Source organism: Trachurus japonicus, chromosome 10 (genome assembly GCF_045865225.1).
Source record: "Trachurus japonicus isolate A0001 chromosome 10, Traja_1.0".
NCBI classification, from domain to species: domain Eukaryota; kingdom Metazoa; phylum Chordata; class Actinopteri; order Carangiformes; family Carangidae; genus Trachurus; species Trachurus japonicus.
In genome coordinates, this window is record NC_140916.1 from 22,032,997 (window position 1) to 22,046,597 (window position 13,601).

The 13,601-nt window shown below is 39.5% G+C and overlaps 2 protein-coding genes across 2 annotated transcripts; one reads left to right on the forward strand and one right to left on the reverse strand.

Annotated features, from left to right (window-relative positions):
- Positions 1 to 5,254: 5,254 nt before the first annotated feature.
- On the reverse strand, positions 5,255 to 9,516 carry LOC146980006 (uncharacterized). The gene is made up of 9 exons (XM_085790058.1): positions 9,456 to 9,516; positions 8,867 to 8,980; positions 7,030 to 8,706; positions 6,838 to 6,937; positions 6,605 to 6,753; positions 6,012 to 6,124; positions 5,837 to 5,926; positions 5,627 to 5,749; positions 5,255 to 5,534 (listed from the first exon to the last, which is right to left on the reverse strand). The coding sequence occupies exons 1-9, from the start codon at positions 9,508 to 9,510 to the stop codon at positions 5,331 to 5,333; spliced, it is 2,625 nt and encodes an 874-aa protein (XP_085646184.1). The 5' UTR covers positions 9,511 to 9,516; the 3' UTR covers positions 5,255 to 5,330.
- Positions 9,517 to 10,389: 873 nt separating this feature from the next.
- LOC146980007 (glutamine amidotransferase-like class 1 domain-containing protein 3, mitochondrial) lies at positions 10,390 to 11,537 on the forward strand. The gene is made up of 4 exons (XM_085790069.1): positions 10,390 to 10,509; positions 10,743 to 10,914; positions 10,993 to 11,194; positions 11,293 to 11,537. The coding sequence occupies exons 1-4, from the start codon at positions 10,402 to 10,404 to the stop codon at positions 11,483 to 11,485; spliced, it is 675 nt and encodes a 224-aa protein (XP_085646195.1). The 5' UTR covers positions 10,390 to 10,401; the 3' UTR covers positions 11,486 to 11,537.
- The last annotated feature ends 2,064 nt before the right edge of the window (positions 11,538 to 13,601 follow it).

Consider the following 13,601-nt stretch of genomic DNA (forward strand, 5'->3'; position numbering starts at 1 on the left):
AATTGCAGATAACATCAGCTTAGTTTTAGTTTTCTAAAACACAGCTCAAAATAAACTACCTTTAAACATGATCAAAGCTCTTGTTGACATATGAGTAGATCATTTTCTTTATGTCGCTTTATCTGAAAGACTTGGTTGTCTGTAACAGTAAGGAAATATCCTTGTAATTACCTCAAGAGGGTCAGTGGGTCAATTGCCGTGTCACCTTGAAAGTATGTCAACCATAAACTATCGTAACTAACGTATCTTTAGGATTTCCTTATTTAGATGATAAATGTTTCCTTAAACTTTAAGTAACAGAGTAGCTGCTGTTCCTTCTTAGTGACTCATTATCATAAATGAGGATAAATTACTCTGAAAGGTAGCCTACATTATAAATATTTACAATTTTTGGGGCAATTTATCTGCCACTTCCTGAAGGAATGATGCTGCAGGCACATCATAATGTTAAAGCTGTTGTAAACAGGATGCTTTGTGATGTTCTGGGGAAGGTGAAACAGATCTCAGATCACATACCTACCGTGGCTTAATAAAGATAATGGTCTGTCTGTAAGTTTGGCAAGAAGTATAAAAACTCTGAGATTAGTTTCCAAAATATCAAACATGTTTTTGTGAAATTGTTGTGACATGATGTTCTCTGTGATAATTGTGTAAATATGTATTTATTATTCTGTATGTTCCTCATTCCACACTCAATTTTCAGGAAAAGAAAACTGTATATTATTGTACTTAATAATTATGTGAAAATAAATAAAATTTGACTGATATGCGTAAGATTTGTGTCCTAAAAGCAGCATAATAATATTATAAGCAATGTAGGTTTTTAATGAATAGATGTTTCGAGATAAATTCAATTATCTCTAAATATCAAGATATAAGACAGGAGGCAGAAAAGAGTCCAATATTTAACATAGGAGTCATCCATATATTTTCATGTTCAGATGCTAACATTTGTTACAGTAATAAACATAAAACACAGTAGGCTGTTGGCTATGTCAGTGCAAACATAAATCAAAAGTTTGATTTTTGACTTGATTGTTATGAATGAAAAGTAAATCAATCGCCAAAGTAATTACAATAAATGCTACATGAACATGAATGTTTAATCTAAAACAACAGAATAAAAGTAAGGGGACTGCCAACATAAAAAAGGATTTATCCTTTAAGAATCATGAAAATGTGTTGCTAGTCCCACAGATATTTCACTTGTTTGGTGAAAACCTCAATCTGCTGGCAGGAGTGGATGAAAAGTAAGATCCTCAGAATCATCAGAACTGACCAAAGATACCAAATTTGAGATCAATTCAACCAACATGTCTGTGTGGACCAACTGACAGATCCTTATCCCCTAACAAATTTGCACTGTTTTCACGTTTGTAAGGATATAGGACCAAACTGATGAAAGCTAATTTAACATTCGCATCACTGATTTGACTAGATTCATATGCAATGTCATTGTGCTCATTGGGGTAGTTTTCTATTACTGACTGCAACTTTATTTATTGTCTTGTAAACCAGGGTGCTGTAATGCTTAAAGACAAAGAAGTGATTTTTTTTTTTTTTTTTAGACAAGCAGCTTCAATTTTAAGCCTTTTCTGGAAAGTTTATTTTTGCAATATAGTGTTGTTGCAGGTTAAATCATATGTCAGGTTTCATTTGCAAAAAAAAAAAAAAAAAGGCAAAAGACCACCCACTGAAATGTCCACAAATACTTTTTTTGGGGGGGCTTTTCATGCCTTTATTCGATAGGACAGTTGAGAGTGTGTGACAGGAAATGGGAACCACAAACACTTTTTGATCATGGTAAAACTTGCACAAATCTGAGCTGTGACATTAAAAAAAACACAGGCGAACCCGGCTCAAATCTGATTGAGAATGTCATTCTTCCAAGAAGAAAGATTTTTTTTTTCCTGATACATCACATTTAAAGAATGGTAGAGAGAGAAATAACATATAATAAGGAAATATCCCTTTGAAATAAATCTAGCCTTTAAATATGATCAAAGCTCTTGTTGACATTGGAGTAGATCATTTTCTTGATGTTGCTTTAACTGAAAGACTTGGTTGTCTGTAACAGTGAGGAAATATCCTTGTAATTACCTTGCATTGATTTAAGTGGGTCATTTGCCCTATGTTATATGTCAACCATAATACATCTTTGGGATTTCCCTATTTAGATGATACATGTTTCCTTAAAGTAACAGAGAAGCTGCTGTTCCTTCTTAGTGACTCATTATCATGAGGATTACTCTGAAAGGTACAATGTAACGTTTACGATTTGTGGGGCAATTCTTCTGCCACTTCCTGAAGGAATGATGCTGCAGGCACATCATAATAAAGCTGGTGAAAACAGGATTCTGGGGAAGGTGAAACAGATCAGTGCAGTCTAAAAATGTAAGAGCTATTGCAGTGCAAATGCTTGCACATTAATATCAAAACACAGTCATAAAAAAATCACTGGTCTGAGAGTTTACTGTCTGAGGTTCTGGGTGTGGATGTCGCTCTGCTGAACGAGTTGTTGCTCACAGTGGGTAACAGTGTCTGAAGAACACACACTGCTGCACCCTTTGGTGCAGCCTGTTTATTCATTGATGCCCAATGAAGGAAATAACAAGTTTCTGGAAATCAAAGCCCTGCCCTTCACCTCCATAGTTCTTTTCAGTCTGGTTTCTGGTAAAAGTCTATATTTGTTGAGACTTAACCATCACTCTGTTCATTAATAATGAGGAAGTGTTTTCCAGAGCACTTGCCTTACCGACATAAAATCAGGAAAGAACAGTATTTAATTAAGGCATCATTTGCTGTTTCAATTTGTTGTCGATTACCACCTATCACAGGACAAAGGTTTGCTAGGTTCAGGGCGCAGCAGCAGAGCCAGAATGAAGGAACCGATGGCCGTATCTCATGTACTTGGGACTCAAGTCAAGTAGCCTACTCCCTTTAACCTCAATTGTTTATCCATCCATTTAGCCATCTGTATTTGCATGTTTATTATTTGTATATTTATTTTGCTACTGTACTAATGTCTGTTATCTGTCGTTGTTTTCTATTACTGTAAGGTGACCTTGGGTGCTTTGAAAGGCGCCAACAAATAAAATGTATTATTATTATTATTATTATTATTATTATTATTATTATGCCCTCTTTTCGCTTTAAGACTAGACAGTTTCATTTGTATTGTAAGACAGCTGTCGTATGTTTTATCTCTCTGGGTTTTTACGTAAGAGGTATTTTAGCATTTCGATTGAATTCTCTCTTACAGTATAACTGTCTCTGGCCTTTGTCTACAAAGAACCTCGCACTAATGTGTGACATGTGTTTAAATCAGAATAAACTGTATCAGGGATTTTCACAAGGTTGATTTTCTCAAGTCAGGTCATTATTTTATCTTATCTTATTATTTTAGCTAATCATTTCAGATAATATACTGTAGGCGTATACATTATGTTAGTGAAAGAAGCTTGACACGCTGAAGTACCAACAATAAAATCATTTTCTTTAACAACAAATTATGATAAATAATATTGAAATAGAAAGAGTTAATATAAATGCATTTTTAGGAGTTATTGTAGATGAGAAACTAAGCTGGAAACCACATATAAATCATATAAAGAACAAAATATCAAAATCTGTTGCAACATTAAATAAAACAAAATACATCCTCAACAAATACTCACTACATATTGTACCGAACATTTGTTGAGCCATACATTACTTATTGCATAGAGGTCTGGGGGCATACGTATAAAACAATTACAAAACCAATTTTCATATTACAAAAGAGAGCAATAATGATAATCAAAAGGGCTGATTATCGAGACTCAACAAACACATTTTTCATAAACCAGACCTTAAAGCAGAAGTAAGCGGAATATTTGTGTTAATATGAGTCCTAAATAGTTATATCTTCCGACGGGAATCACTTACATAGAGTGTTTGGTCCAAAATACAGGTCTGTCGGTCACTCTGCTCTGCTGTAAGCCGAGGAGAAAACTTTCCTTGTATCCTACAACCTTTATCCAATGAGGAGAGAGAACGGCATAAAGGGGCGGTCCTCTCTGTGTGTGCAGCCAAGGGATGCGCGTGAATGTGGTGATGTAGAGACGAGGGCGGGGACCGCTAACTCCATCGGCTGACAAGAAGTTAGCCAAAACGACCGGATCGCTTACTTCTGCTTTAAAATTCAATGATCTTGTGGACTGCTCAAATTATGTATAAAGTAAATAATAATATGCTTCCTGATGGTGTCCAGAGGATGTTTCAGACTCAAACCCGTAAATATGAACTAAGAGGGACTTATGTGTATACAAAAGCAAAAGTACGAACAAATGTGAAACAAAGATGTATATCAATTAAAGGAGTCAATCAATGGAATAATCTAGAATTAGAAATCAAACTGTGTAACACACTTAACAGATTCAAAAACTTATTTAAAAATAATATTATTAATAAATATAAAACTGAATTATAAATACCAGTGCGCTTATAAACTGCTGTATGTAGAATATGCAGGTTCTTTGTTCTGTCAAAATTTTTAAAATGAGTGAAAGGAAAATGTTAATTTAAGAAGGGTAAAATAAGCTCGGTCAAAGTGCATTGTATTGCTTTGTTGTGTATTTGTTTTTGTTTTGTATCTATACTTTTATATTTGTCTATTGTACTTATTTTTACATGACCGAAATAAACACACTAAACTAAAACAAGGTAGCCAGTCACAAATGATGGACATTTTATCTATTGGTCTTTAAGGAAGTCTGGTGCAAACTGATGAGAGAGTGTGTGTGTGTGTGTGGGGGGGGGGTTTGGGGGGGCTATCCATCCATCCATCCATCGGTCTGTCTGTCTCCTTTTGCATTTCAGACAGTATATTCTGTTGTGTGTGTATATATATATATATATATATGTTTATATTTTTGATGATGTGTTTTACTTTGTTCAGACATGTTTTCGTGTGTATATGTAATTGTAATTATATTTTACAAGTAATTTTTAATTATCAATTTTAATTTTATTATGAAAGTATGCTGTCAATTGATGAAATTTAAAATACAACATTTTCAAAAAAAAATACAGCGGTTCAGGCAATATACATAAAAATCAGCACGTATATATAAATATATATACTGTATATAAATGTACAGTACAAAACACAAATTACATTTACATAAATAGTCATAATTTGATAGTGCAATCGTTTGTGTGCTTTCAATTTTTATGCTTGAAATTTCACACATACTGTATGTAAAAGAGGGTCATGTAAAAACAGGTTGGTGACATGTCTCTTTGATTAAGCATTGATATTTTTTGTGTAGCAAGCTACGCTCTGCATCCTATGATCCATTTCTGAGGTCTGGGCTTTGTTCAGGTGAAACTGTGGATGGTGTTGTGCTGTCAGTTCCTCTTCCCGACTCTGTTGTGTCTTCTTCTCTTGAACTTCTGTCCTGTGTATCTGGTAGAGTCAGATCATACTCAAAAGCTGGATTGGTCTGCCCCTGTCTGTGCCGCCTCTGAACCTCCTCAAAGATCTGAAGAACCTTACAGACAGAGACACAGATGCAGACAGCATTAGTGAGAACATACAATACACTCTGTACTCTGTATGAACTCAACAATATGGTTATGTTACCTGGGATTTAGGAATGAGACCAACTCTGAAGAAACCTATGTGTCCCGTTTCAATTTTAGTACAGTCGACCACAGTAGATGCAATGTTCTCTGGAGAGGGGCCATCACACAGGACACCTTCCACCTAACCCAGCAAAATACATTAATACCTTACTGTAAAAAATAAAACCCGTGCCTCTTGGATTTAATTAAAGTAAATTATTATCATTACCTTGTCTCCCAGTTTGGCATAAACTTGGTTGTGGTGAGTTGTGTCTGCCTCGCCTGTAGGGTTGGCTGAGGTTACTGCGATGGGCCCCACCTGCAGAATCAAGAGTTATTTTCAAAGATTCTGCCGACAAGTTTTAACCTAGAGACCTTCAGTGTACAGTATGTCATACACTTACCTTACTAATGAGGTGGGTGGCCACAGCACAGTCTGGGTTTCTGATAGCTATGCTTTGAGGAGTCCCTATGTGTTTGGCAGCATCTCCTAAACCAAAAATGTCCATCCATGGACCTGTGTGAGACAAGAGACCAATATCATTCTGGAAATACACCCACACTGCAACATAGGGCACAAAGACATGAGCACAAACATGGAAACATACTGTATAACCTGCGTTAGGTGTCATGGCTGCATTGCTGCTACTTACCACTCTGTCTCTCTACATACAGTCTGCAGGCTACTGCAGAGCTGGTTTTCTTTTCATTATTAATTTCTGGTTTATTTTACACAGAAAATGTTTCTAAAATCTTAAAAAAAAAAAAAAATCATAATCATAATATTTAATTTCTGTGACATATTCAGATTCCACTTCATCAATGACAACTATAAAGGAAGGAGTCAGTGTTGCTGGAATGATTCCAATGTATTTCCTTGTCTATCGTGTGCTGGGAGTTGTGTGCATCACGTGAAAAATAGGCAAGGTGCCATATGTCTAGATCACAGGACAAAAGAGTGAGGCATCTGCATCTGCATCTGCAAAGACACACCTACCCCTGGGTATAACCATGCTTATGGAGGAGGGCCATGCAGCCTCCATGAAGTCCAGCAGCAGGGGGCTCAGCAGGTGTCGCACAGGCTCCAGCTGCTTGATTGAGGAGATCCACATGGACATGGGTCTGTCCTGCGCCTGTTTCTTCACCCTGAAGTCAAACACAACAATTAGAGGGAAACGAAAGTGAATCAATAAATGAATGCAGGTCAGGACATGGTCTTAAAAAACTGACTTGTAAGCTTTAACAACAGCATCAGGCCTGTTGCAAGCTGCCACCAGGACATAGACAGTGTCAGTAGGCATTCCACATATGCCGCCGTTTTTCATGATTTCTGCAGAAAAGAAGAGAAGAAAAATATCTCATATCAAGTACATAATCATATGTACATTTTAGGAATCTGCATTTTTGTCTTTTATATCTCACCTGCAATCTGCTGGACAGATGTGGCCTTACGGGCTGGTACATGTGGACAGACATTTACGCCTCCGCCAACACCACTCAGCTTGATTAAAGGATTCCCAAAGGGGATCTGCGGGGACTGGAAGGTGCTGTTGAACATTTGGCCGAGGAAACAATAAAAGCTGACGAGGCCGAAGATAATGGTGACTCCTATGTCATAACCAAAAGGCAGAGCACCCACTGCATCCAGCAGGAAGCTAATGAGGATGAGCTGGAAGGTGAAGGTGTAGGCAAACCAGCTGAGATTCAGAAACAGTGCTGCAGCTGTCACTAAAACATTAAACAGCATGAAGCTGATGATGCCGACAGCCACACTGAAGCCTCTGGTGTCACCGTACAGGCCACCGTACCGTGTCAGTCCCCAGATTGTCCACATCATGCCATAGACGATGAAAACTGTACTCTCAAAGGTTTTACCCCGAGAAAAAGCAACTGAGCCACAGAGCAGCTGGAGCACCCCGCCAGCCACCACCACCCAGGGCAGCACCAGAACAGAAAGAGGATTTCTGTCACCAATTGTGGCTGTGACGGCAAAAGCAGCCAACACGTTGCAGGCGTGGCCTAACACCTCAGCATCTGCATATTTGGAGTAGCCCAGGTGAGGTGTGTGCAGCTCTTTATCATGTGCTCTGATGGTAATTTGCTGCGTCCTGGAGAATAAAACCTTGAAATAGCCCTGGCCTGTGGGAATCTTGGTGCTGGAGACCATGTTGAAAGTGGTAACTAAAAGCATGAGGGCAGAGACTATGAATATAGCTGCCTGGACACCCTGAGTGCCTGCTTGGAAGAAGCCTCGAGGCTGGGCTGCAATGGCAATACAATAGGCCACAAAGAATAACTGGTAGAGTAACTCCACCAAGCTCTTCTGAAAACTGAACAGAGCCAAGATGAAGAAAAGCACAGAGAAGACGACAGGGAAGGGAACTGGGGAGAAAGGCTGGATTGAGTAGAACGATAAGAGAGCACTGTAGCCTTCTGCAAATTTCAACACAGCAGTGAAGCCACAAAAAGTGGCGGCTAATGTGTCCAGTGCTCTGTAAAAGAGGACACACATGCCGAGCTGGTAGACTCCAGCCGTCCACAGCCAGGGCACGTGACCGGTGGAGAGCTGAGGGACCACACCTAACAGAGGACAGGCTAACACAGAGGCAGACAGCAGGTTCATCACCAAAGCCACTGACACCGCGTCACTACAGCCCTGGTCCTGCTCTGTTTTCAGCTCAGCTTTTCTCTTCAGGCCTGTTCCTGGAGGTTCCACTTTACCGTGAGTGATAATGGACAGCAGACGCCCAAATCCAAAGTAAACACCAACCAGGCAGACCAGGAGGTAGTTAGCAGCTGTAGCAGACTGACCGAACCCTGCAGCCACAAGACCAGCAATTTGATGGGCACATGCTAAGCTAATAGCAATAGCTATGACCGCCAGAACAGCTTTCTTTACTATGAGGGCAACGCTGCCGATGATGAACAGAGCTAAAGTGAACGCTGCCAGACCTGGGATCAGAGAGGACCGCAGGTCTGTTGGTTCTACCACTCCCTGTCCCACCAGGATGTACACCAGACCTGAACCACACCACAGGGCAGAGACAGTCAGACACACAGAGGAAAACAGCTGGGCGTGGGACAGACTGCGCCGGACACCTGAGAGACAGAAAGGGACAGAGGAGAGAGACCAGGTAGAGCATTACTACTGTACTTTCACTCATGAAAACAAAACAGGCTTAGGCACAAATCAATATAATATTATTACCTTGCCTTGCCTTGCCTTGCTAAATGTGTGATTGCAGTTTTCAAAACCAACCTGCATAAGCTAAGAGAGCTGCAATGATGAGGAGCAGAACCCCCAGTGCAGTGTGGGGGATGAAGTCTTTTCCAGGAGAGCTGGCATAGTCGTTCACCAAAAGCAGAAGTGAACCTGTAGGTTATAACAAAAGCAGCTTATATTTTTTGCTTCCTGCATCACCAAGTCTGCAAAAAAAATTAAACTGATATCATATTGTAGGCTATGTATATCTAAGTTACTGCAGCATTTCTTAACTGGACAGTAGATTTTTTTTTTTTTTTTTTTGTCTGTCATTTATGCTACCTTAAATTCCCGAATAATAGGCTAATTCATTTAACAATAGCAACGACAAGACAACGGGCCAAAAATAGCTTGTAAAACTGAAAATGTTTGGGGGGAAAGGGCTGCAGGGTTGAAAACGCCCCTAGGCCTACGATTTCATTTTATAAACAAATCCCAAATAGGCTAAACAAAAATTAAAATATTTTAATTTGTTTAAGCTTGGATTCCCGAGTAACATCGGATTTAATAACAGCCCCAACAAAACAACTGACCAAAGTATATTGTTAGTATCAGATCTGAAACTGTTTTAAAAACAAAATCTTACCGGCAGAGATTCCTAGTATGCCAACAGACGCGTGTATTGAGTCCAGCTGAGCCATGGCAGGAGTGAGCTTCTAAGCGTAAAGCTGCGCTTTATACGTCTGCGTCTGGCGTCATACGCAAGGGAAACCTCGGAGGCAAACAGATTTACCGCATGTGGAGAGAAATAAGGAAAGTGATGTGATGTGTGTACAAATCAACTCACCTAATTCATAAATATAGTCACAATTAGCGGTAGAGAACTTTTACGTTTCTAATCGGCAGAGTTATGGAGTTTGCATATGAAAAGTTTGCAATTAACAGAAGGACTGGAAGGAGTGATTCAGCATTTTATCCCTAAAACTGGTTCTGTTGTGTTTCATGATGTCAGCCTGTTGGACAGCAAGTTGATGTGGGTGGAGACAGGAAAGGCTGGCAGGACTATAAAGAGTCTGCCCCAGAGTTCAGTCTGCACACCTCTACTTGGCAGCTCCACTCAACACAACCACCAGGCCACACAGGGTGAGGAATACCTAAATATACTTTTACTTTAACTGTGCTTGCTATAACTGCTATACAGTAGCTGCTTTCATGGTTAGACTTTTTTTTTTAATTTAAGGTTAATTTTAGACATTAATGTGATAAAAGAAAAACAGTGGAAAATGTACAACATATTTATCTTCAATAGTGCATGTATTTATTCCAGCAGAGATTCAAACTTCTTCATGTAACTTCTCTTAATTGATGTCTACAGTGTTACCTGGCAAGAGCCATACCCAGCCTCTCCTCTCACATCTAGCATCATTTTCTATGTAAACACAGTGCTCTGTTATCAAAATCACTACCTTCTGGTAAATTGGGTCCTGACAGCCAACATTTCATATCACGAAATTGAAATTCTGTAGTCTGTACAGTCTAAATATCTTCTGACCTTACATTGAATATATGTGCTTTGTGTGTTTATAGGAATCATGGTAAAGCGTGTTGCAGTCATCCTCTCAGGCTGTGGCGTCTATGATGGCACAGAGATCCACGAGGCCTCTGCTGTCCTCGTCCACCTGAGTCGTGCTGGAGCGAAAGTAAGAGAGCAAATTTATCATTTATGTATTTATTTTATTTTGTTTTGCACCTTAGTGGTCAGTCCCATTATGAGGTCCTTGTTGTATCCAGCTCAAGTTTCTGGTCCACTTATTTGCCATCAACACAACAACAACACTTTTATAATCCTGACCCACTGGGATAAAGTCAATTTTAATAACAACTCCATAAAGACTTGATAAAGAATGTTTTACATGTCAGTGTTTCATTTCAGGTGCAGATGTTTGCTCCGAATGTAGATCAGATGCACGTTGTAAACCACTGTGAGGGGAAACCTACAGCAGAGAAAAGAAACGTCCTGCAGGAAAGTGCCCGTATCGCCAGGGGTGACGTGACTGATCTGGCCAAGTTAGATGTTTCAGCATTCGATGCCGCCATCATCCCTGGTGAGGATGAGTCAGCCATAAATGAACCTCATAAATGAACCTACTGTAAACTAATCCTGTGTGTGTGTTGTTCATCAGGTGGTTTTGGTGTGGCTAAGAACCTGAGTGACTGGGCAGTGAAGAATAAGGACTGCACCATCCAGCCAGATATGGAGAGGATCATCAAGGCCTTCCACAAAGCTGGAAAGCCTCTGGGCATGTGCTGCATCTCTCCTGTCCTCGCTGCCAAAATCCTGCCTGGCTGTGAGCTCACCGTGGGACAGGACAAAGACTGTGAGAAGTGAGTCAAAGACTTTGTCATCAGCAGCAAATGTCTATGGATATTTATACATACAGACTGTATTGTACATTTAAATGTGTCTCTGTTGTCCTCTTCAGGTGGCCGTTTGCTCAGACAGCAGGTGTTTTAAAGGAGATGGGCTGCAAACATGTGAACAAGGAAGTGGAAGAAGCTCACGTTGATGTGAAAAACAAGCTGGTCACCACCTGTGCCTTCATGTGCAATGCTCCCATTCATCAGGTTTATGATGGAGTAGGTGTCTTAGTTAAAGAGACGCTGAAACTGGCCTAAGAAGTCTAACTGCATACTGTCTGTCTGCATTCATTCAGTCATTCATTAAGTCATAATGCTCAGTCTTTAGGGTCACGGGGGAGCCCACCCCAGCTGACATTTGGTGACAGCTGATGTTTTTATATGACTGCTTCAAAACCACTTTGTTTGAGATTTGCCAACTTTGCAAATATGGGATTATGGTATCTCCTAAATTTGTCTCAGCTTCACTGGGGAGTTCTCTGATGTTGTATTGTCAAGGTGATAGTCAATGTTTAATAAAAGTTATGTAAATGGGCAAATCACTGCTATGCATTTGTTTTGGTTTTTCTTAAAAATACTAAAATGAAATTGACACAGGTAAAAAAAAAAAAATCTAAATAGTATGAAAAACAGGTTTCCACATATAGCAACATGTGTTTTTGTGTTTGGACAGACAGTGGTTTATCCCACATGTTGTCTGATTTATAAACCAACTCAACTGTCTACGGTCTACCAATAAGGCACTATAAATATGATGTGCAAAGATTTAGTGTGCATGTTTCAGTATTTGAAGGGTTTACTGGCACATCACACCGTTCCGACAAGGCTTTCAATATAAGGGAAATGTGCGTTTCTCAACAGGTGACTGCCTCCTACTTCTCTGGACTTATTCCGTCTCTCTCTCTCTGTCTGTCCTGTCTAGCCTCTACCTGGTCATTTTTATTAAATTTAACCAACTCCTTTCATCATTGCCTAAGCCAAACCAGTGCAAAATCTTTTGGGGAATAAATAGGCTATTAAAGGAATTGTCGGAAAGACAGGATGTTTAAAAAAAGACAAAAAGACATAAAAAGATAGAAAATTAAGTGTTGCCATTTAGACAATTAGAGGCCTATGTCGGACTGGTGGGAGGTCAGAATCACTCTTTATGGGTTTCTAGATTGTGGGTTCTTGAATGCTTAGTAGTTGAATTATTACTGCATTATTATATACTTCGATATATAAGTAAGTAATCATAACTGTAGTGGTGGCACCTGCTACAGTAGATGTCTGGCCTTTGAAGAACCACACTATGGTAACAGTCATGTTTATAGTTATTAACAGACATTTTACAAAATGGTATAAAAAAACGTTGGATTAAGTAAAATGTTTTTCTAGGATGCACAAATTAGATGAGACCAGAGGAGGAAAGATTTAGTTGTTGTCACACACTGTGCCAGATTTTGACAGCTTTAATACACAGCATGAGTACACTTTAAATACATCATAGTAAAGTTTGATTTGACTTTTCTGTATTTTGTAGACTCACACACAAAAAATAAAAATCTCTCTATCTCAAACTTTTGAATTTTATGCAATTAACTGCTCCAACAACTATGGCATTGCTGTAAACTGTGGCAGTACTGTAACTACCATATCCAAGAGGTTTTCACAGACTTTTGCTGTTACACAGGTTAACATTGAAGAATGGAATTTCCTGGGTAGATCAGGAATAGAAAGAGTCAGGATCAATAGCCAAGTCAGAGACTATAAAACGATAACCTGCAGAAATACAGGGATTAATGTATTCTTGTTTGTCTTACCTGTGTGAGGTAAGCACAGGTAAGAACACATCAGATCACAAACCTGTTCTGGGACGTGTTGACATCAGTGGCATGGACGAGGAGTCCATCATGGATCTTAGAAAAAGAAAATAAAATTCAGAAATCACACAACTTGTATAATATTCAGCATCAGCTTGTATATATTTTACTTATTTGAACTCACAGACATCTGCCCAGAACACAGCCTCATCAGCCTGCACCAGCTCCTCTGGGACTTCCTGGTTGACTGACAGCATGTTTCCGGGGCGGACAGCTTGACGATGAGGCAACATGCCAGAACAGTGACTGCCTACAGGAGGAGGAAAAGAAGTTCACCTATGTCATCAAATAGTCGATTCAAGTTAAAGTCCAACCAGGTCAGTGGCTGAGGACAGAAATGGTGAAAATTTAGAGCAGCTGATGTACCTGGGATGACCTGAAGGGCTTCGTTCTCATCAAAATCGAGCCACACAGAGAGAACAGGGCGGCCAGCAATACCCCAGTAACACACAACACGAATGGCACAGAACAAAACCTTTCAGTGTTTTTTCACTCTCTAAACTCTACCTCAT